Source organism: Pseudophryne corroboree, chromosome 1 (assembly GCF_028390025.1).
Source record: "Pseudophryne corroboree isolate aPseCor3 chromosome 1, aPseCor3.hap2, whole genome shotgun sequence".
NCBI lineage: Eukaryota > Metazoa > Chordata > Amphibia > Anura > Myobatrachidae > Pseudophryne > Pseudophryne corroboree.
Window position 1 is genome coordinate 299,395,821 of NC_086444.1, and position 24,595 is coordinate 299,420,415.

The 24,595-nt window shown below is 48.5% G+C and overlaps 1 protein-coding gene across 2 annotated transcripts in view; it reads left to right on the forward strand.

Moving 5' to 3' along the window:
* Window positions 1-24,595, forward strand: part of ACAD10 (acyl-CoA dehydrogenase family member 10) — a 226,918-nt gene that overhangs the window by 32,790 nt on the left and 169,533 nt on the right. The window contains exon 2 of one of the 2 annotated variants that reach the window (XM_063964391.1): window positions 3,617-3,718. The exons of the other annotated variant lie outside the window; for it this stretch is intronic. Within the exon in view, the coding sequence (XP_063820461.1) occupies window positions 3,713-3,718 (6 nt within the window). The 5' untranslated portion in view covers window positions 3,617-3,712. The remainder of the gene's footprint in view (window positions 1-3,616; window positions 3,719-24,595) is intronic. 2 annotated transcript variants of the gene reach the window in all.

A 24,595-nucleotide genomic window follows, 5' to 3' on the forward strand; every position in this document is an offset into this window, starting at 1 on the left:
CAGCACGGATGGATTCTAAATATTCCAAAATCGCAGCTGATCCTGACGACACGTCTGCTGTGCCTAGGGATGATTCTGGACACAGTCCAGAAAAAGGGGTTTCTCCCGGAAGAGAAAGCCAGGGAGTTATCCGAGCTAGTCAAGAACCTCCTAAAACCAGGAAAAGTGTCAGTGCATCATTGCACAAGGGTCCTGGTAAAAATGGTGGCTTCCTACGAAGCAATTCCATTCGGCAGATTTCACGCAAGAACTTTTCAGTGGGATCTGCTGGACAAATGGTCCGGATCGCATCTTCAGATGCATCAGCGGATAACCCTATATCCAAGGACAAGGGTGTCTCTCCTGTGGTGGTTACAGAGTGCTCATCTTCTAGAGGGCCGCAGATTCGGCATTCAGGATTGGATGCTGGTGACCACGGAGGCCAGCCCGAGAGGCTGGGGAGCAGTCACACAAGGAAAAAATTTCCAGGGAGTGTGATCAAGTCTGGAGACTTTTCTCCACATAAATATACTGGAGCTAAGGGTAAATTTATAATGCTCTAAGCTTAGCAAGACCTCTGCTTCAAGGTCAGCCGGTATTGATCCAGTGGGAAAAACATCACGGCAGTCGCCCACGTAAACAGACAGGGCGGCACAAGAAGCAGGAGGGCAATGGCAAAAACTGCAAGGACTTTTCGCTGGGCGGAAAATCATGTGATAGCACTGTCAGCAGTGTTTCATTCCGGGAGTGGAAACTGGGAAGCTGACTTCCTCAGCAGGCACGACCTCCACCCGGGAGAGTGGAAACTTCATCGGGAAGTTTTTCCACATGATTGTGAACCGTTGGGAAATACCAAAGGTGGACATGATGGCGTCCCGTCTGAACAAAAAACGGGACAGGTATTGCGCCAGGTCAAGAGACCCTCAGGCAATAGCTGTGGACGTTCTGGTAACACCGTGGGTGTACCAGTCGGTGTATGTGTTCCCTCCTCTGCTTCTCATACCTAAGGTACTGAGAATTATAAGACGTAGAGGAGTAAGAACTATACTCATGGCTCCGGATTGGCCAAGAAGGACTTGGTACCCGGAACTTCAAGAGATGCTCACAGAGGACTTATGGCCTCTGCCGCTAAGAAGGGACTTGCTTCAGCAAGTACCATGTCTGTTCCAAGACTTACCGCAGCTGCGTTTGACGGCATGGCGGTGGAACGCCGGATCCTAAGGGAAAAAGGCATTCCGGAAGAGGTCATTCCTACCCTGGTCAAAGCCAGGAAGGAGGTGACCGCACAACATTATCACCACATGTGGCGAAAATATGTTGCGTGGTGTGAGGCCAGGAAGGCCCCACGAAGAAATTTCAACTCGGTCGATTCCTGCATTTCCTGCAAACAGGAGTGTCTATGGGCCTCAAATTGGGGCCCATTAAGGTTCAAATTTCGGCCCTGTCGATTTTCTTCCAGAAAGAATTGGCTTCAGTTCCTGAAGTCCAGAAGTTTGTCAAGGGAGTATTGCATATACAACCCCCTTTTGTGCCTCCAGTGGCACTGTGGGATCTCAACGTAGTTCTGGGATTCCTCAAATCACATTGGTTTAAAACCAGTCAAATCTGTGGATTTGAAGCATCTCACATGAAAAGTGACCATGCTCTTGGCCCTGGCCTGGGCCAGGCGAGTGTCAAATTGGTGGGTTTTTTTCTCAAAAAAAGCCCATATCTGTTTGTCCATTCGGACAGGGCAGAGCTGCGGACTCGTCCCCAGTTCTCTCCCTAAGGTGGTGTCAGTGTTTCACCTGAACCAGCTTATTGTGGTGCCTTGCGCCTACTAGGGACTTGGAGGACTCCAAGTTGCTGGATGTTGTCAGGGCCCTGAAAGTATAGGTTCCAGGACGGCTGGAGTCAGGAAAACTGACTTGCTGTTATCCTGTATGCACCCAACAAACTGGGTGCTCTTGCTTCTAAGCAGACTATTGCTAGTTGGATGTGTAATACAATTCAGCTTGCACATTCTGTGGCAGGCCTGCCACAGCCAAAATATGTAAATGCCCATTCCACAAGGAAGGTGGGCTCATCTTGGGCGGCTGCCCGAGGGGTCTCGGCTTTACAACTTTGCCGAGCGGCTATTTAGTCAGGGGCAAACACGTTTGTAAAATCCTACAAATTTGATACCCTGGCTAAGGAGGACCTGGAGTTCTCTCATTCGGTGCTGCAGAGTCATCCGCACTCTCCCGCCCGTTTGGGAGCTTTGGTATAATCCCCATGGTCCTTTCAGGAACCCCAGCATCCACTAGGACGATAGAGAAAATAAGAATTTACTTACCGATAATTCTATTTCTCGGAGTCCGTAGTGGATGCTGGGCGCCCATCCCAAGTGCGGATTATCTGCATTACTTGTACATAGTTACAAAAATCGGGTTATTATTGTTGTGAGCCATCTTTTCAGAGGCTCCGCTGTTATCATACTGTTAACTGGGTTCAGATCACAGGTTGTACAGTGTGATTGGTGTGGCTGGTATGAGTCTTACCCGGGATTCAAAATCCTTCCTTATTGTGTACGCTCGTCCGGGCACAGTATCCTAACTGAGGCTTGGAGGAGGGTCATAGGGGGAGGAGCCAGTGCACACCACCTGATCCTAAAGCTTTACTTTTTGTGCCCTGTCTCCTGCGGAGCCGCTATTCCCCATGGTCCTTTCAGGAACCCCAGCATCCACTACGGACTCCGAGAAATAGAATTATCGGTAAGTAAATTCTTATTTTCTGTGCAGTGTGCTGCAGAAATATTGTTACATCTTGCTTTGGCTACATTCCTCCTGCAGGGGAGTCCTCTGCCCCATTTCAGACATTTAGATCAGGGAATCTGCTCTATTACAGGAGCTGGGACTCAGCTCATTGATAATTAAAAATCTACTGTGCAGTATTTCTTTACCCTACAAATACACAGTATTTATCTACCCTATTAGGTGCACAGTAATTATCTACCCTATTAGGTGCACAGTATTTATCTGCCCTATTAGGTGCATGGGTTCACTGTGGTGTGTGTATATAGATATATATAGATATGTTTGTATATATATATATTTAAGTGTGTGTGGGTATGTATATAGATATATCCATACAATACCAAATATAGGGGATAAAACAAACACTTCCGCAATGTTTTCTAGAAACAGAATACCCCACCTTGCCACATAACATTTTCACCCATCTTTTCTCGCAGGCTGGTCACCATTTTGAAAAGCCAGCGGAACCTCCGAGAAACATCGGGTGCACCTTAATTAGCGGTACACTACATACAGGGCGGGGTGTTGCCTTCCCTTTATTATTCCTTGGTGTCACTAGTTACTAATGCTATTTGTAATTTGGGGAATGAGTGTAAGGCATCAGACAAATAGCGCTGCGGCTCAGTACGCTAGTAGCGGGTATCTGTACAGGGGTTTGAATCCAAACAAAACTTTAAGGGGAGCTCCTATAGCCTAGGGCTAAGACTCCTGTCCCACAGCGCAGCGTTACTGGTTCAGGTCTCCGCTGCTCCAGAAAGTTTATTTGAATCGTGTCGGTCACTACACGTTATAGTGCAGACCTTACATAGGGCTGTGTTTATTTAACCCATCTTTTCTCCTTTCGTTGGTCTCACCTGGGATAGTCAAAGAATTCCCTCTTAGGTGTGAAGTATGCGGTGGAGCCATCTGCTTAGCCCTCCACGCACCTGCAGGACACTCCGGTTTGAACAGCTCAGATTATGCAGGTAATGTCACTGTTAGCCAGAGACCTTGTACGTCATTTCACCTCTCCAGGTTTCTAAAGGAACCTTGCTAACCTTCCATGTTACAATACTGATGATGTCTGTTTTCTGTGGAGTCTGAACCTGTGTCTCAGAATATCCAGGTGCATTATACAGCAGTTCGTCTGAGACTGCAGGTAAAGGAGGCGGACACGTCAAGTCCATCAGGGTTCGACGCCGATGACGAAATGACAGCGACTGGTCCAGTTTCGGATGAGCTGGGCAGGCTCCGGTAGACGGCCGGCAGACACCCGAATACACAATTTCAGGTATCAAACAATGTTTGTTTTCCTATCCTTTCCCCGCAGACGGCAGGAAAGGGTATCAGAACCTCTCCAGGGTATACCCCTCGATGTATTGCCGGTCCAACAAGCTGCCGTTTTCCTGAGGCAACCTTGCTCAGGGACCCATCGAAGACATATACGGCAGCAGGGTTCTACCTTGTCCAGAGCAGGTAGGTTGTGGAACAATTGTCCTCTAGGTTACAGGATGTTTCGAATCCGGATCAATTGATACTTTGGTACGAGTCAGAATCACGATTCTGCTTTATGTTCTTTGGAGGTCTCCACGTCTGCAGTCTCGGAACCTGCATTTTCGCTTTGGGCTGTCTTAACCCGACGACCTCTGGGGCTGCGACAGTGACAGGTGAACATGAGATCCTACGGGGCAGATGGTTCAGGGGAAGGAACTTTCTGCAGGATTTCTTGAACCATTGGAGGTAAGTCCACTTTGCTTTCTCCTACTTCTGCCCCAGCTCCAAGACAGACCTTTACCGGTCTTTCCTTTAGATTTTTACCGTGCCCTTTCAGGCTTCCGATTCCACACGGGCGATATCTCTGTCGCCAGGGGATCCCAGAAGGAAAAAAAAAAAAAAAAAAGCAAGCTGAAGCAGAGGCTCAGCATCCTCGGTCCAGTCTGATTTTACATCATCCTATACACACACTAAAGGTCAGACTTTCCTACCACCTGGAGGGTCCCAGGGTAGGCGCAGGTCGGTGGAAAAAGGCTTGGGCGGTTACAGACTAGATTTGGGAGTACAACCGTCTCGGGAGTCCCTTGGCAGGGGTCGGCCGATTTACGATGACAAGAGAGTCATAATGCAGGCGGCGCTCCATATGCTTCTAACCACAAAGGGTGTTGATCCCTGTTTTTTACATATCATTTGAATCGGGACAGTTCTCAGGCCTTTGTTTTCTTTTCACGTTCCGAAGCCAGTTGGCTCGGCCAGGCCTATTCTGGCCTTAGAATCCTTTCAGTCTGTGATTGCTAGTTGAACAAGAAAGGGAGTTTTACGCGTCCCTTGTCTTCAGGGATGCGTGTTTACTGATTTCCGTTGGGTTTCCTCATCGGGCTTTACTCAGTCGCATTACAGGATTCTCATTTTCACTGTAAGTCCTTTTCTTTCGGTCTCTCTTCCGCTCCCACAGGGTTCAGGAAGATCACAGAATAACTCTTTTTCAAGGGGTTGACGTTGGTTCCCTAATGGGACAATCTACTGCTACTATCCCACTCTGTACATTACGTGGCTTCTGAAGATCCGATTTATGCTCCTCATAAACGTTTTCTCAACAGGGTCCGTCGGAGGATTTTTCCTTCCTCGGTACCAGGTACTCTATTTCTTCAGTCAAGCTGCGACGCAATGAGTGCTCGCCTACATTCCCCTCTGAGCGGGGGACAACAATCTTCTTTCCAGATCAGGCCACCAGGTCAGACTCCTGGGTGAGGGAACATTCCCCGGAGTTTTGTCAGCTGGTCTGCTGTGGGCGGAGATTTCGAATCGACCTCAGGGCGTTCTGACTGACTCTTTAACCCTTTACTACTCACCGACGTGAGCTCTGGTGGCAGTAGCCGAGGATGCCCTCAGGGCTCCTTGGAGTTTCTGGTTATTCTATCCTGCCTCCTTTTCTATTTCTACCTCACTTTCGGTAACACAGGAGGAGAATATGCGTGCTAGTCCTCTCGGTGGCTCTGGTTGGGCCACCCATGACTTGAAGATACGGCTACAACTGTTGTCGGTAGAGGAGCCTTGGCTCCTACCTCGACTGGACTGTCTACTTCAACAGGGTCCTTTTCTTTGTTCAATCTTACACTGGTTTCATTTAACCGTGTGACTGTTCACGAGCCCTCAGAAGGGAGGAGTTCCCTAGTTCGGTTAGGCCTACTAGGCCCCGATTTCAGAAGTCTGTTACCTCTTCTCGCTTTTGCCACTTTTGGAAAGCTGTATGGGACATAATAAGGATAAAAGGGGGTTTTCCCCTTCTTTCAGTTACCATTCAGCCGTCATCTTTGGTTTCTCTGGGAGGTTTTTCTCCGCTGCGCTTCAAACCACATTGACCTGAATTTTCGGTCCCTGCCTTTTTCGGTTTTCTTCCAAAAGAAATTAGCCTGGCGCCCGTAAGTTCGGGCTCCCTTTCAGGGAGTACTCTATTAGCAACTCCCCCGGCTGAGCTTCGGCCTCAGCGGTCGTTTCTCCCAAAGGGCATGTCCGTTTTTCATATAAATCTGACACTAGTGTTTTTCAGTCCTCTTTAACTGTTGTCAGGGCTCGCTGACTTTCTCTACAGAGGTCTTAGGCTATTCGACGAAGGGTTTTTTCTTCTTTATTCTGTACGATGCTCCCGTACTAAATAGCCAGGGTCCCAGCATATGCTGGGCTGTTGGATACATCTGACCATCAGACAGTCTTCTTGGCGGTTGCTCGGGAGCCTCCGTTTTCCATTTCAGCGCACTTTACGTGCGTGGTGGGACCTTCGTGGGCAGCTGCCCGTGGGGTCTCCATGAATACTTTAGGTCGGGCGGCTACTTGGTCCGGCCGTCATACGTTTGTCAAATTCTACAAGTTTGACACTTTTGCGGCCTCTGCATCTCAGTTTGGCCGAGTGGTTTTACAGAACTCTCAGCGCTCTCCCACCCGTTCTGGGAGCTCTGGGACGTCCCCATTGTAACTACGCTCCAGTGGCCCCTAGTGGATGAAGGAGAAATCAGGATTTTGGTACTTACCGATAAATCCCTTTCTCCGATTCCACAGGGGCCACTGGACGCCCGCCCAGCGCTGTTCCTCCTTGTTTTTTGCTTAACGGTTTGCAGATCACCATATGACTGCTTGTTGAGTTCGGGCTAGCCGGTTGTTTGTTAGGTTCTGTTCCAGGTTTGGTTTGTGTTCTCCTGGTTTACAGGGCTTCATTAACCTCCTCAACCTTACGGTTTGTTTATTACAGCTCTCCTCGGGCACAGTTTTACGTAGACTGGCTTGGAGGGGAGATAGTAGGGGAGGAGCTAGCCACAGTGTGAGAATTTTAAAGTGCCAGCTCCCAACTACTGCCTACTATTTCCCCATTGTAACTACGCTCCAGTGGCCCCTGTGGAATCGGAGAAAGGGATATATCGGTAAGTACCAAAATCCTGATTTGTATTCAGCCATTAGGAAATATTTAAAAGTTTACAGAGTGTATAGAAAATAAAGAAACTGTTTAAAAATACACTTTGAGCATAACAGGGGGGGGGGGGGGGGGGATAGGATACGCTCTGCACCAGCTAAATAATTATTAGTATTAACTTGAAAGGAGAACCCCGTCTTATATCCGTCAGAATATCAGCCACTTGTTACTGGATTCTCGGGGGTGCTACCAGAGACAAGTTATGTTGTACAGAAAAAAGGAGAGAGAGAATGTCTCTTTGTTGGCGCACATAAGATATTTTAAAACTTAACTTTTAATAGATATATTAAAACTGTCCAAACTCGAAATAGAACGATACAATACACCAAAAAATGCACTTCCTATACACCGTGAGTAGATTACTTAATAAAGTGACTTTTAAAAACAAAGGCTCGCTACCTGTATCAAATCTCTATTCATATATTTTATTTGAATATATCTTACTATAAATAAGAGCTTTCAAAGTGAGTTATTCAATGAGCTACAAAGAGTATACCAGTAGAGAATAAAATTGGTCCACTAATATTCAGTATCTAAATAGTCCTCGATTTGGTTTGCAGAAATTATTGTTATATTACAATGCTGTAAGCTGTGTGATTCTGACAGGAGTATATTAATGATTTAGTTCCATATCATATTGTATTGAGCTCATTCCCATGTATAAATTGTTTTTGTAAGACCCCTAGCTAGAGACCATAATTATGGGTACTCTGCCAATGGGACCTATATGTATTCTTCAAATGCACCTATCATAGAGCAGCTTGAGAGTGATTAGTGGATTTACTCGATGTGTCAGTCCTTCAACAGTAGTTACATTAAGTATTTGCTATTGCTGAACAGTCACCAAATATATTGCTATAATAGGATTCATGTGTATTAACTGTGACTTTTATGTACAGAATTTTATTAGGATGTAATTTACAGCAATATGCCAAGGCATATGACGTTTCAGAGACTGCTATGCTGAGACTACCGCTGTAATGTTCTAGTCTGATTGCCACTTTACAATTAAATATAAAATTGTGATATTGACTACAACGGGAGACGGCTTAACTTGATGGAAGCTAAGGCGGTGAGGGCGCCGGTGAACCAACTAGCTGCACCAAGCACACTGCCCCGGGGCGGTCACACGTGGTCGGACCCGTAACAGCAGGTAGGAGCGGCTTATGAATAGTCGCTGTATGAACACCAGGAAACAGACTACTAAAGCCGCCTGGTGAAAGTTCAACAAGCACAAAGGTTAATAAATACACTTATAAAAGTAAGATCTATGTAGGTGACACTGGTCTAGACAAAGTGGTTTATTTGACACAACGAAATGTGTATAGATAGAGGTGCTGGTCAGTTATAAAATGAACTCAGAAAATAGAATTCAAAGAATATACCCCATGATAAACAGAGGATCTACATAATAGTATAAGAAATATTTGAATTGTGGGGATATGATTGTTTGAGATTGAGAGCTAATCAGCCAGGTTACATCTGTGTGCAAAAATCCTATAAAAGGAGAGGTTATATACCCGTGCACTATAATAGACCAATAGGTCTATCTATTATATATATAGGGAGGCCAATCCCGGGATCGGGATCCCGGGATTTAAGCCCAAAAATGTCGGGATTTGAATCCCGGGATTGGAGCATCCAATCCCGGGATTCACGGGATTGCACTGCACATGTGCGGGAGGGAGTGTGTGTAAGTAATACTACTTACACTTAGGCGGGCGGCAGCCATAGACGAACGCTGAACGCGGCGGCACTTCAAATGTGGCGCCGGCCAATCAGAGCTGGCGGACCGGTAGCCAATCAGGGAAGCTGCCGCTGCAGCCAATCAGGAGCGACTGCTGCGGCCGCTTCCCGGATTGGCTGCTGGTCCGCCAGCTCTGGTTGGCTGGCGGCCGGCGCTTCATTTGAAATGCCGCCGCGTTCAGTGTGTCCATGGCTGGCGCCCATCTAATAGTAAGTGGTACTTACACCCACCCTCCCTCGTGCGCTGCTACCAACCCTCCCCGCTACCTACTGTACATCCTCCCGCCCAGCTACCTACACCCTCCCGCCCAGCTACCTACACCCTCCGCACCGCTACCTACACCCTCCCGCCCAGCTACCTACACCCTCCGCACCGCTACCTACACCCTCCCGCCCAGCTACCTACACCCTCCGCACCGCTACCTACACCCTCCCGCCCAGCTACCTACACCCTCCGCACCGCTACCTACACCCTCCCGCCCAGCTACCTACACCCTCCTGCACTGCTACCTACACCCTCCCTCCCTTCCCCGCCGCTACCTACACCCTCCCGCACCGCTACCTACCCTCCAGCGCTGCTCCCTACACCCTTCTTCACTGATCCCTACTGCAATCCCGGGAATCCCGGGATTGATCGTTTTTCAATCCCGAATCCCGGGATTGAAAAAACGGCCCGGGATTGGCCTCCCTAATTATATACCAGCATCCAATATATGGAATATCCAGAGATTAGAATACTAATAGGAGACACTGGAAACAAAATCACTGGTGAACTTAGTAATTAGTGTCACATATTCTGTAGGATAATACAAGTTATAATTATACATTACCTTTGTATGTGAATGCATGACTAGTGATTGAAGATACATCAGATGATAAATATAGGGGACACAAGGTGTCACGTCTAGCAAAGTTTGAGGATCCGGCAGCTGAGATTTGCCTGAGGAGGTAGCAGGCTGTGAATGAACCAGATGAGGGGGCTGGATATAGTTCCTTCGCATGGGACACGGAGTAATGAAGAACGTAGGCGGGGTTTGATAGTCAATGGAAAGTATTTATTATGTACAGGGCTGAGGTAAAGAACCGAGGCTGGAGCACGATAGTTAAAGACGTGGCTGGGGGCGAAGAACTGTGGACTGTGATTTGAAAGACGAGACTGTAGATGAGGAACTGTGGATGGTGGTTGAAGACGTGGCTGGAGACGATGACTGTGGACTGTGGTTTGGAAAACGAGGCTGAAGGTAATCTGCAGGCTATGGTCGGTGGTACAAAGGCGTGGCTGGTGAAAGAGATCTGTGGAGTGTGGCTTGAAAGACGAGGCAGAAGATCCGGGGCCGACTGTGCCCAAAGAGTCTTACTGGACCGGGTTTTCCAGGAGCGCTTCCACAGGCAATAGCAGGCTAAAAACGGCAGGGCTGCAGCAGCAACAGAGAATCGACCAAGCAGGATCAGGAGGAACCAGAATACAACAGGAATCCTGGGAGCACAGGCAAAAGCACCTACAACAGGGTTGTAACTTGAAGCACTGGCGTCCCTGTCCTAAACCAACCCCCTTTTATAGGGAGAGCTTCCCCTGGATTGGCTGGAAGAAACAGGAACTATGCTTAAAACTTGGTCTCCAACATGGCGACGCCCAGTAATGCAGACCTTTTTGCAAAGCCACATTGCTCACTGCCCCTGGTCTCCTAGCAACGGCTCAGCAAGAGCGACTCGCTGTAGCGGTGTCCCGCCGCCACGAGCGGACCCCCTCACCGCCGCGACTGCTGCCCACGGATCCGGCGCAGCAGTCCGCCGCTGCCCGCACAACGCCAAGGAAGCCAGCCCCGCGGCCCCAGCGTACCGGTAAGACTCCGGACGCTGACACAAGGGAATTTATATTAGAGTTTTAAGAGCCATATTATTACAAGGTGCAGTGTTACTGGCAGACCCGCGGAGCACTAGCATGGTGAAGAAAGAATTAATTCAAACTGATAACCCCATTGAAATAGTCCTCTATATACTAACAGTCATGAATAATGTACATACACCACATGATTATCAATGTTATGAGAAGTAAAGAAACAACACAGGCATTGAGGACATAGTCCATGGTTCCAAGGGAAGAGCAGCAGGCTTTATGCTGACAAAAAGGATACTGTTCATTATTAGAGAAACAAATAAGCACTGCATTGCTGCAACATTGCTACAACTCTTTGTAACAACAAACTTGTAAGATTGTATTGGTTTCAGCAAAGTTAAGGATCCATAGGAAAGTGGACTTAATCTCCTGATTAAACAGGAACAGGCTCTGGATCAACACTAATATAGAAGCTTACTATGAGAAACCAACTAATTCAGCGGGGGCTATAAAGCCTTTATTTGAAGGATAATAAAACGATTAAAAACGTAGCAGTCTCTCTTTTAAAAATTAATTTTTAAACAGTTTCTTTATTTTCTATACACTCTGTAAACTTTTAAATATTTCATAATGGCTGAATAAAAATTATATTAAAATTGTTAATAATAAAAGTTACATTTTAAAATATCAATTGTAAGGTTCCTAGTGCACCCAGAAAACAGCGCTTGTTTCTGTGTGTTTGTGTTAAAAATTGTACAAGTCTAATTGAATTTGTATGGCAGTATTTAGGTGCAGCAAACTGGTATTTTAGAAGTTTACTGTACAAGACTTCTCTACAACTTTAGGAAAAATGCCATTATAAGGGTCAAATCTTCAGAAAATGGTTTGAACCATTAAATAACTGAATTGCCAGCTGCTTACATACAGTATGCACTGGCAGTTTGATAGATTGTTACATTACTGTATATGTACAAGTTGAGTCTCCCATACTTGAATTACTAAAACCAGAAGTATTTTGGATTTCAGATTTTCCGTAGTTTGGAATATTTACATACCATAATGAGATATGTTTGAGATGGGACCAATGCATTTTTCTCATACGTCCTAGAGGATGCTGGGGACTCCGTAAGGACCATGGGGTATAGACGGGATCCGCAGGAGACATGGGCACACTATAAGATTTTGAATGGGTGTGAACTGGCTCCTCCCTCTATGCCCCTCCCCCAGACCTCCGTTAGATTCTGAGCCCAGAAGTGATGGGACACACACTAGGGGAGCTCTACTGAGTTTCTCTGGAAAGACTTTGTTAGGCTTTTTTATTTTCAGGGAGACCTGCTGGCTACAGGCTCCCTGCTTCGTGGGACTGAGGGGAAAGAAGTCAGACCTACGTATTCTTAGTTAAGGGCTCTGCTTCTTAGGCTACTGGACACCATTAGCTCCAGAGGGTTCGATCACTTGGTGCGCCTAGCTGCTTGTTCCCGGAGCCGCGCCGTCACCCCCCTCACAGTAGCCAGAAGAAAGAAGTTGGGTGAGTATGTGAAGAACAGAAGACTTCAGTGACGGCAGAAGACTTCAGTAACGGAGGTACAGCGCAGCAGTCGTGCTGCGCTCCATGCTCCGCACACCAACGGCACTCACAGGATGCAGGGCGCTGGGGGAGAGCGCCCTGGGCAGCAAGTTACTGAGGGTCACTGGCAAGAGCTGCATATTCGGTGCCCGGGCACCGTGTACGATACCCCCGCCAGTATAAAGCAGCGGTCGCGCTGCGCACCATCGCTCCCACACACCAAGGGTGCAGGGCGCAGGGGGGGTGCCCTGGGCAGCAATATACTCTCCATTAAGCCTGGTAAAACACGTTTACAGTGCATAGGCACTGTATACGGACCACTGCCAGCAAAAAAAGCTAAAATATTAGCGGGGCTGAAGCGCGCCGAGAAGGGGCGGGGCTTAGCCCTCACAACATGATACAGCACCATTTTCTCCATGTCCCCGCCAAAACTGTACAGTGTAAACGAAGGTGGGGCACAGTGATTAGTGCAATATAGTATGAAATATAGCACTATCTTAGATAATGGGCATGTAATCAATTGAGTTGTGCATATATGTCTGTGTTTTCCCTGTCAGATATACCCACTATAGCTTTTTAGTACGCATGTGTCGACATGTGTGAGTGCTATGTCGCAAACAGCTATGGGATTCTTTCTGTCGGCATCGCCGACTCCTGTTGATACTTGATTCAGTAGATGAAGTGTCAACAGGTTGGTAATTGTATGCTTTTCAAAAGTAAACACTAGGGGAGACACAGTAGTATGTGGGTGACCATGTTGGCACCAACTGTTATTACTGGGTGTAAATTAACATGCTGTAACTAACCTGTATATATATTTGTTGTATATGTATGGTACTGTTCCATGGACCTGTAGCTCGAGCACAGACATGGTAGTATTTGTGTGGAAGTGAGATTAAAATTATATATGCATACTTCCCTCGGACCTCTCGGGGTCGCAACAATGTTATTTTGCCTGGTTACTACTCCCTGCTGTCGACGAATACTAGGTTTTTCTGTCGACCATAAGTTTTCCTGATTAGATCCACACCTGGGGCATTCAGTGCATTCACTAGGGACCCGAAGGTTCCGGACAATCTGCTTATATGTATTATATATATATATTTCTCTGACGTCCTAGTGGATGCTGAGAACTCCGTAAGGACCATGGGGAATAGTGGCTCCGCAGGAGACTGGGCACAAAAGTAAAAGCTTTCTGACTAGCTGGTGTGCACTGGCTCCTCCCCCTATGACCCTCCTCCAAGCCTCAGTTAGATTTTTGTGCCCGGCCGAGAAGGGTGCATGCTAGGTAGCTCTCCAGAGCTGCTTAGAGTAAAAGTTTTAAATAGGTTTTTTATTTTCAGTGAGACCTGCTGGCAACAGGCTCACTGCATCGTGGGACTAAGGGGAGAAGAAGCGAACTCACCTGAATGCAGAGTGGATTGGGCTTCTTGGCTACTGGACATTAGCTCCAGAGGGACGATCACAGGTTCAGCCTGGATGGGTCCCGGAGCCGCGCCGCCGGCCCCCTTACAGAGGCAGAAGAGCGAAGAGGTCCGGAAAAATCGGCGGCAGAAGACGTTCCTGTCTTCAATAAGGTAGCGCACAGCACTGCAGCTGTGCGCCATTGCTCTCAGCACACTTCACACTCCGGTCACTGAGGGTGCAGGGCGCTGGGGGGGAGCGCCCTGAGACGCAATAAAACATGTTTTAAACCTTATATGGCTAAAGAAATGCATCACATATAGCTCCTGGGCTATATGGATGCATTTAACCCCTGCCAGTTTTCCTAAAAAAAAGCGGGAGAAAAGGCCGCCGTGAAGGGGGCGGAGCCTATCTCCTCAGCACACAAGCGCCATTTTCCCTCACAGCTCCGCTGGAAGGACGGCTCCCTGTCTCTCCCCTGCAGTCCTGCTACAGAATCAGGGTAAAACAAGAGAGGGGGGGCACTAATTGGCAGAAAATACATATACAGCAGCTATAGAAGGGAGAAACACTTATATAAGGTTATCCCTGCATATATATATATAGCGCTCTGGTGTGTGCTGGCAAACTCTCCCTCTGTCTCCCCAAAGGGCTCGTGGGGTCCTGTCCTCTATCAGAGCATTCCCTGTGTGTGTGCTGTGTGTCGGTACGATTGTGTCGACATGTATGAGGAGGAAAATGATGTGGAGGCGGAGCAATTGCCTGTAATAGTGATGTCACCCCCTAGGGAGTCGACACCTGACTGGATGGTAGTATGGAAGGAATTACGTGATAGTGTCAGCACTTTGCAAAAAACTGTTGACGACATGAGACAGCCGGCAAATCAGTTAGTGCCTGTCCAGGCGTCTCAAACACCATCAGGGGCTCTAAAGCGCCCGTTACCTCAGATCAACACAGACCCAGACACGGATACTGACTCCAGTGTCGACGGTGACGAGACAAACGTAATGTCCAGTAGGGCCACACGTTACATGATCACGGCAATGAAGGAGGCTTTGAACATTTCTGATACTACAAGTACCACAAAAAGGGGTATTATGTGGGGTGTGAAAAAACTACCCATAGTTTCTCTGATGTCCTAGTGGATGCTGGGACTCCGTCAGGACCATGGGGAATAGCGGCTCCGCAGGAGACAGGGCACAAAATGTAAAAGTTTGACCACTAGGTGGTGTGTACTGGCTCCTCCCCCTATGACCCTCCTCCAAGCCTCAGTTAGGTTTTTGTGCCCGTCCGAGCAGGGTGCAATCTAGGTGGCTCTCCTAAAGAGCAGCTTAGAAAAAGTTTGTTAGGTTTTTTATTTTCAGTGAGTTCTGCTGGCAACAGGCTCACTGCAACGAGGGACTTAGGGGAGAAGAAGTGAACTCACCTGCGTGCAGGATGGATTTGCTTCTTAGGCTACTGGACACTAGCTCCAGAGGGACGATCACAGGTACAGCCTGGATGGGTCACCGGAGCCGCGCCGCCGACCCCCTTGCAGATGCCGAATAGAGAAGAGGTCCAGAAACCGGCGGCAGAAGACGTCTCAGTCTTCATGAGGTAGCGCACAGCACTGCAGCTGTGCGCCATTGCTCTCCGCACACTTCACACCAGCGGTCACTGAGGGTGCAGGGCGCTGGGGGGGGCGCCCTGGGCAGCAATGTAATATACCTATTCTGGCTAAAATATATCACATATAGCCCCTGGGGCTATATGGATGTATTTAACCCCTGCCAGGTTCCAAAAAAACCGGGAGAAGAAGCCCACCAAAAAGGGGGCGGGGCCTATTCTCAGCACACAGCGCCATTTTCCTGCCCAGCTCCGCTGCGAGGAAGGCTCCCAGGACTCTCCCCTGCACTGCACTACAGAAACAGGGTAAAAACAGAGAGGGGGGGCACTTATTGGCGATATTTATAATATTTGAGCTGCTATAAAGGGAACACACTTATTAAGGTTGTCCCTATATATATTTATAGCGCTTGGGTGTGTGCTGGCAAACTCTCCCTCTGTCTCCCCAAAGGGCTAGTGGGGTCCTGTCTTCTATCAGAGCATTCCCTGTGTGTCTGCTGTGTGTCGGTACGTGTGTGTCGACATGTATGAGGACGATGTTGGCGTGGAGGCGGAGCAATTGCCTGTAATGGTGATGTCACCCCCTAGGGAGTCGACACCAGAATGGATGGCTTTGTTTATGGAATTACGGGATAGTGTCAGCACGCTACAAAAGTCGGTTGACGACATGAGACAGCCGGCAAACCAGTTAGTACCTGTCCAGGCGTCTCAGACACCGTCAGGGGCTGTAAAACGCCCTTTACCTCAGTCGGTCGACACTGACACTGAATCCAGTGTCGACGGTGAAGAAACAAACGTATTTTCCAGTAGGGCCACACGTTATATGATCACGGCAATGAAGGAGGCTTTGCATATCTCTGATACTGCAAGTACCACAAAAAGGGGTATTATGTGGGGTCTGAAAAAACTACCTGTAGTTTTTCCTGAATCAGAGGAATTGAATGACGTGTGTGATGAAGCGTGGGTTACCCCTGATAAAAAAACTGCTAATTTCAAAGAAGTTATTGGCATTATACCCTTTCCCGCCAGAGGTTAGGGCGCGCTGGGAAACACCCCCTAGGGTGGACAAGGCGCTCACACGTTTATCCAAACAAGTGGCGTTACCGTCTCCTGATACGGCCGCCCTCAAGGATCCAGCTGATAGGAGGCTGGAAAATACTCTAAAAAGTATATACACACATACTGGTGTTATACTGCGACCAGCAATCGCCTCAGCCTGGATGTGCAGTGCTGGGGTGGCTTGGTCGTATTCCCTGACTGAAAATATTGATACCCTGGAAAGGGACATTATTTTATTGACTATAGAGCAATTAAAGGATGCGTTCCTTTATATGCGAGATGCACAGAGAGATATCTGCACTCTGGCATCAAGAGTAAGTGCGATGTCCATATCTGCCAGAAGAAGTCTATGGACACGACAGTGGTCAGGCGATGCGGATTCCAAACGGCATATGGAAGTATTGCCGTATAAAGGAGAGGAATTATTTGGGGTCGGTCTATCGGATTTGGTAGCCACGGCAACAGCCGGGAAGTCCACCTTTTTACCTCAAGTCCCCTCCCAACAGAAAAAGCCGCAGTCTTTTCAGCCGCAGTCCTTTCGTTCCTATAAGAACAAGCGAGCAAAAGGACATTCATATTTGCCCCGAGGCAAAGGAAAGGGTAAGAGACTGCACCAAGCAGCCCCTTCCCAGGAGCAGAAGTCCTCCCCGGCTTCTGCAAAGGCCTCAGCATGACGCTGGGACCTTACAAGCGGACTCAGGGGCGGTGGGGGGTCGCCTCAAGAATTTCAGCGCACAGTGGGCTCACTCGCAGGTGGACCCCTGGATCCTGCAGGTAGTATCTCAGGGTTACAGGTTGGAATTCGAGAAGTCTCCCCCTCGCCGGTTCCAAAAGTCTGCTTTGCCAACGTCTCCCTCCGACAGGGCGACGGTATTGGAAGCCATTCACAAGCTGTATTCTCAGCAGGTGATAGTCAAGGTACCCCTTCTACAACAGGGAAAGGGGTATTACTCCACGCTATTTGTGGTACCGAAGCCGGACGGCTCGGTAAGACCTATTCTAAATCTGAAATCTCTGAACCTGTACATACAAAAATTCAAGTTCAAGATGGAGTCACTCAGAGCAGTGATAGCGAATCTGGAAGAGGGGGATTTTATGGTGTCCTTGGACATCAAGGATGCTTACCTTCATGTCCCAATTTGCCCTTCACACCAAGGGTACCTCAGGTTCGTGGTACAAAACTGTCATTATCAGTTTCAGACGCTGCCGTTTGGATTGTCCACGGCACCCAGGGTCTTTACCAAGGTAATGGCCGAAATGATGATTCTTCTTCGAAGAGAAGGCGTATTAATTATCCCTTACTTGGACGATCTCCTGATAAGGGCAAGATCCAGAGAACAGCTGGAGGTCGGAGTAGCACTAACTCAAGTAGTGCTCCAACAGCCTGGGTGGATTCTGAATTTTCCAAAATCCCAACTGATCCCGACGACACGTCTGCTGTTCCTAGGGATGATTCTGGACACTGTTCAGAAAAAGGTATTTCTTCCGGAGGAGAAAGCCAGGGAGTTATCCGAACTAGTCAGGAACCTCCTAAAACCAGGGACAGTGTCTGTGCATCAATGCACAAGAGTCCTGGGAAAAATGGTGGCTTCTTACGAAGCGATTCCATTCGGCAGATTCCATGCACGAATTTTTCAGTGGGATCTGCTAGACAAATGGTCCGGATCGCATCTGCAGATGCATCAGCGGATAAAATTGTCGACAAGGACAAGGGTCTCTCTGCTATGGTGGTTGCAGAGTACTCATCTGTTAGAGGGCCGCAGATTCGGCATACAGAACTGGGTCCTAGTGACCACGGATGCCAGCCTGAGAGGCTGGGGAGCGGTCACACGAGGAAGAAACTTCCAGGGCGTGTGGTCAAGCCTGGAAACGTCTCTTCACATAAATATACTGGAGCTAAGAGCAATCTACAATGCTCTAAGCCTGGCAAAACCTCTGCTTCAGGGTCAGCCGGTGTTGATCCAGTCGGACAACATCACGGCAGTCGCCCACGTAAACAGACAGGGCGGCACAAGAAGCAGGAGGGCAATGGCAGAAGCTGCAAGGATTCTTCGCTGGGCGGAAAATCATGTGATAGCACTGTCAGCAGTGTTCATTCCGGGAGTGGACAACTGGGAAGCAGACTTCCTCAGCAGACACGATCTTCACCCGGGAGAGTGGGGACTTCATCCAGAAGTCTTCCACATGATTGTGGTCCATTGGGAAAGACCAATGGTGGACATGATGGCGTCCCGCCTCAACAAAAAACTGGACAGGTATTGCGCCAGGTCAAGAGACCCTCAGGCAATAGCTGTGGACGCTCTGGTAACACCATGGGTGTACCAGTCAGTGTATGTGTTCCCTCCTCTGCCTCTCATACCCAAGGTACTGAGAATTATACGGCAAAGGGGAGTAAGAACGATACTCGTGGCTCCGGACTGGCCAAGAAGGACTTGGTACCCGGAACTTCAGGAGATGCTCACGGAAGATCCGTGGCCTCTACCTCTAAGAAGGGACCTGATTCAGCAGGGACCGTGTCTATTCCAAGACTTACCGCGGCTGCGTTTGACGGCATGGCGGTTGAACGCCGGATCCTAAGGGAAAAAGGCATTCCGGAAGAGGTCATCCCTACCCTGGTCAAAGCCAGGAAGGAGGTGACTGCACAACATTATCACCGCATTTGGAGAAAATATGTTGCATGGTGTGAGGCCAGGAAGGCCCCGACAGAGGAATTTCAACTGGGTCGATTCCTACATTTCCTGCAAACAGGATTATCTATGGGCCTCAAATTAGGGTCCATTAAGGTTCAAATTTCGGCCCTGTCGATATTCTTCCACAAAGAATTGGCTTCAGTTCCTGAAGTTCAGACTTTTGTAAAAGGAGTACTACATATACAGCCCCCGGTTGTGGCCCCAGTGGCACCGTGAGATCTCAATGTAGTTTTGGATTTTCTCAAATCCCATTGGTTTGAGCCACTCAAATCGGTAGATTTGAAATATCTTACATGGAAAGTAACCATGCTACTGGCTCTGGCTTCAGCCAGGAGAGTGTCAGAATTGGCAGCTTTATCATATAAAAGCCCATATCTGATTTTCCATTCGGACAGGGCAGAATTGAGGACGCGTCCTCATTTTCTGCCTAAGGTGGTATCAGCGTTTCACCTGAACCAGCCTATTGTGGTGCCTGCGGCTACTAGCGATTTGGAGAATTCTAAGTTGCTGGACGTTGTCAGAGCATTGAAAATATATATTTCAAGGACGGCTGGAGTCAGAAAATCTGACTCGCTGTTTATACTATATGCACCCAACAAGCTGGGTGCTCCTGCTTCTAAGCAGACGATTGCTCGTTGGATTTATAGCACAATTCAACTGGCACATTCTGTGGCAGGCTTGCCACAGCCTAAATCTGTCAAGGCCCACTCCACAAGGAAGGTGGGCTCATCTTGGGCGGCTGCCCGAGGGATCTCTGCATTACAACTCTGCCGAGCAGCTACGTGGTCAGGGGAGAACACGTTTGTAAAATTCTACAAATTTGATACCCTGGCTAAGGAGGACCTGGAGTTCTCTCATTCGGTGCTGCAGAGTCATCCGCACTCTCCCGCCCGTTTGGGAGCTTTGGTATAATCCCCATGGTCCTGACGGAGTCCCAGCATCCACTAGGACGTCAGAGAAAATAAGATTTTACTTACCGATAAATCTATTTCTCGTAGTCCGTAGTGGATGCTGGGCGCCCATCCCAAGTGCGGATTGTCTGCAATACTTGTACATAGTTATTGTTACAAAAAAATCGGGTTGTTTATTGTTGTGAGCCATCTTTTCAGAGGCTCCTACGTTATCATACTGTTAACTGGGTTCAGATCACAAGTTGTACGGTGTGATTGGTGTGGCTGGTTTGAGTCTTACCCGGGATTCAAAATCCTTCCTTATTGTGTACGCTCGTCCGGGCACAGTATCCTAACTGAGGCTTGGAGGAGGGTCATAGGGGGAGGAGCCAGTACACACCACCTAGTGGTCAAACTTTTAAATTTTGTGCCCTGTCTCCTGCGGAGTCTCTATTCCCCATGGTCCTGACGGAGTCCCAGCATCCACTACGGACTACGAGAAATAGATTTATCGGTAAGTAAAATCTTATTTTTTTCCTGAATCAGATGAATTAAATGAGGTGTGTGACAAAGCGTGGGTTTCCCCCGATAAAAAACTGCTGATTTCTAATAAATTATTGGCATTATACCCTTTCCCGCCAGAGGTTAGGGCGCGTTGGGAAACACCCCCTAGGGTAGATAAGGCGCTCACACGCTTATCAAAACAAGTGGCGTTACCGTCTCCTGAGACGGCCGCCCTCAAGGAACCAGCTGATAGAAAGCTGGAAAATATCCTAAAAGGTATATACACACATACTGGTGTTATACTACGACCAGCAATCGCCTCAGCCTGGATGTGCAGCGCTGGAGTGGCTTGGTCGGATTCCCTGACTGAAAATATTGATACCCTGGATAGGGACAGTATATTATTGACTATAGAGCATTTAAAGGATGCATTACTATATATGCGAGATGCACAGAGGGATATTTGCACCCTGGCATCAAGAGTAAGTGCGTTGTCCATTTCTGCCAGAAGAAGTTTATGGACACGACAGTGGTCAGGTGATGCGGATTCCAAACGGCATATGAAAGTTTTGCCGTATAAAGGGGAGGAGTTATTTGGGGTCGGTCTGTCAGACCTGGTGGCCACGGCGACGGCTGGGAAATCCACCTTTTTACCCCAGGTCACCTCTCAGCAGAAAAAGAATTTCGTCCCCATAAGGGCAAGCGGGCAAAAGGCCACTCATTTCTGCCCCGGGGCAGAGGAAGGGGAAAAAGACTGCAACAGGCAGCCTCTTCCCAGGATCAGAAGCCCTCCCCCGCTTCTGCCAAGTCTTCAGCATGACGCTGGGGCTTTACAAGCGGACTCAGGCACGGTGGGGGCCCGTCTCAAAAATTTCAACGCGCAGTGGGCTCACTCGCAAGTGGACCCCTGAATCCTGCAGGTAGTATCGCAGGGGTACAAATTGGAATTCGAGACGTCTCCCCCTCGCCGGTTCCTGAAGTCTGCTCTACCAACGTCTCCCTCCGACAGGGAGGCAGTATTGGAAGCTATTCACAAGCTGTATTCCCAGCAGGTGATAATCAAGGTACCCCTCCTACAACAGGGAAAGGGGTATTATTCCACGCTGTTTGTGGTACCGAAGCCGGACGGCTCGGTGAGACCGATTTTAAATCTGAAATCATTGAACACTTACATAAAAAGGTTCAAATTCAAGATGGAATCACTCAGAGCAGTGATAGCGAACCTGGAAGAAGGGGACTATATGGTGTCTCTGGACATCAAAGATGCCTATCTCCATGTCCCAATCTACCCTTCTCACCAAGGGTACCTCAGGTTTGTGGTACAGAACTGTCATTATCAGTTTCAGACGCTGCCGTTTGGATTGTCCACGGCACCACGGGTCTTTACCAAGGTAATGGCCGAAATGATGATTCTTCTTCGAAGAAAAGGCGTCTTAATTATCCCTTACTTGGACGATCTCCTGATAAGGGCAAGATCCAGGGAACAGTTAGAGGTCGGAGTAGCACTATCTCAGGTGGTGCTATGTCAGCACGGGTGGATTCTCAATATTCCAAAATCGCAGCTGATTCCAACAACACGTCTACTGTTCCTAGGGATGATTCTGGACACAGTCCAGAAAAAGGTGTTTCTCCCGGAGGAGAAGGCCAGGGAGTTATCCGAGCTAGTCAGGAACCTCCTGAAACCAGGACAAGTGTCAGTGCATCAATGCACAAGAGTCCTGGGAAAGATGGTGGCTTCTTACGAAGCAATTCCATTCGGAAGATTCCATGCAAGGACTTTTCAGTGGGATCTGCTGGACAAATGGTCCGGATCGCATCTTCAGATGCATCAGCGGATAACCCTATCTCCAAGGACAAGGGTGTCTCTCCTGTGGTGGTTGCAGAGTGCTCATCTTCTAGAGGGCCGCAGATTCGGCATTCAGGACTGGATTCTGGTGACCACGGATGCCAGCCTGAGAGGCTGGGGAGCAGTCACACAGGGAAGAAATTTCCAGGGCTTGTGGTCAAGCATGGAAACGTCTCTTCACATAAATATCCTGGAACTAAGGGCAATTTACAATGCCCTAAGCCAAGCAAGGCCTCTGCTTCAGGGTCAGTCGGTATTGATCCAATCGGACAACATCACGGCAGTCGCCCACGTAAACAGACAGGGCGGCACAAGAAGCAGGAGGGCAATGGCAGAAGCTCCAAGGATTCTTCGCTGGGCGGAAAATCATGTGATAGCACTGTCAGCAGTGTTCATTCCGGGAGTGGACAACTGGGAAGCAGACTTCCTCAGCAGACACGACCTCCACCCGGGAGAGTGGGGACTTCATCCAGAAGTCTTCCACATGATTGTAAACCGTTGGGAAAAACCAAAGGTGGACATGATGGCGTCCCGCCTCAACAAAAAACTAGACAGGTATTGCACCAGGTCAAGGGACCCTCAGGCAATAGCTGTGGACGCTCTGGTAACACCGTGGGTGTACCGGTCAGTGTATGTGTTCCCTCCTCTGCCTCTCATACCCAAGGTATTGAGAATTATAAGACGGAGAGGAGTAAGAACTATACTCGTGGCTCCGGATTGGCCAAGAAGGACTTGGTACCCGGAACTTCAAGAGATGCTCACGGAGGACCCGTGGCCTCTACCTCTAAGGAAGGACCTGCTCCAGCAGGGACCTTGTCTGTTCCAAGACTTACCGCGGCTGCGTTTGACGGCATGGAGGTTGAACGCCGGATCCTGAAGGAAAAAGGCATTCCAGATGAAGTCATCCCTACCCTGGTCAAAGCCAGGAAGGATGTAACCGCAAAACATTATCACCGCATTTGGCGAAAATATGTTGCGTGGTGTGAGGCCAAGAAGGCCCCTACAGAGGAATTTCAACTGGGTCGTTTCCTGCATTTCCTGCAAACAGGACTATCTATGGGCCTAAAATTAGGGTCCATTAAGGTTCAAATTTCGGCCCTGTCGATATTCTTCCAAAAAGAACTGGCTTCAGTGCCTGAAGTTCAGACGTTTGTCAAAGGGGTACTGCATATACAGCCTCCTTTTGTGCCTCCAGTGGCACCTTGGGATCTCAATGTAGTGTTGAGTCTCCTAAAATCACATTGGTTTGAACCACTCACCACTGTGGAATTGAAATATCTCACATGGAAAGTGGTCATGCTGTTAGCCCTGGCTTCAGCCAGGCGTGTCTCAGAATTGGCGGCTTTGTCGTATAAAAGCCCTTACCTAATTTTTCATTCAGACAGGGCAGAACTGAGGACTCGCCCTCAATTTCTCTCTAAGGTGGTTTCAGCATTTCACATGAACCAGCCTATTGTGGTGCCTGCGGCTACTAGGGACTTGGAGGACTCCAAGTTGCTGGACGTAGTCAGGGCCCTGAAAATATATGTTTCCAGGACGGCTGGAGTCAGAAAATCTGACTCGCTGTTTATCCTGTATGCACCCAACAAGCTGGGTGCTCCTGCTTCTAAGCAGACGATTGCTCGTTGGATTTGTAGTACAATTCAGCTTGCACACTCTGTGGCAGGCCTGCCACAGCCAAAATCTGTAAAAGCCCATTCCACAAGGAAAGTGGGCTCATCTTGGGCGGCTGCCCGAGGGGTCTCGGCTTTACAACTTTGCTGAGCAGCTACGTGGTCAGGGGGGAACACGTTTGTAAAATTCTACAAATTTGATACCCTGGCTGAGGAGGACCTGGAGTTCTCTCATTCGGTGCTGCAGAGTCATCCGCACTCTCCCGCCCGTTTGGGAGCTTTGGTATAATCCCCATGGTCCTGACGGAGTCCCCAGCATCCACTAGGACGTTATAGAAAATAAGAATTTACTTACCGATAATTCTATTTCTCATAGTCCGTAGTGGATGCTGGGCGCCCATCCCAAGTGCGGATTGTCTGCAATACTTGTATATAGTTATTGTTACAAAAATCGGGTTGTTTATTGTTGTGAGCCATCTTTTCAGAGGCTCCTACGTTTATCATACTGTTAACTGGGTTCAGATCACAAGTTGTACGGTGTGATTGGTGTGGCTGGTTGGAGTCTTACCCGGGATTCAAGATCCTTCCTTATTATGAACGCTCGTCCGGGCACAGTATCCTAACTGAGGCTTGGAGGAGGGTC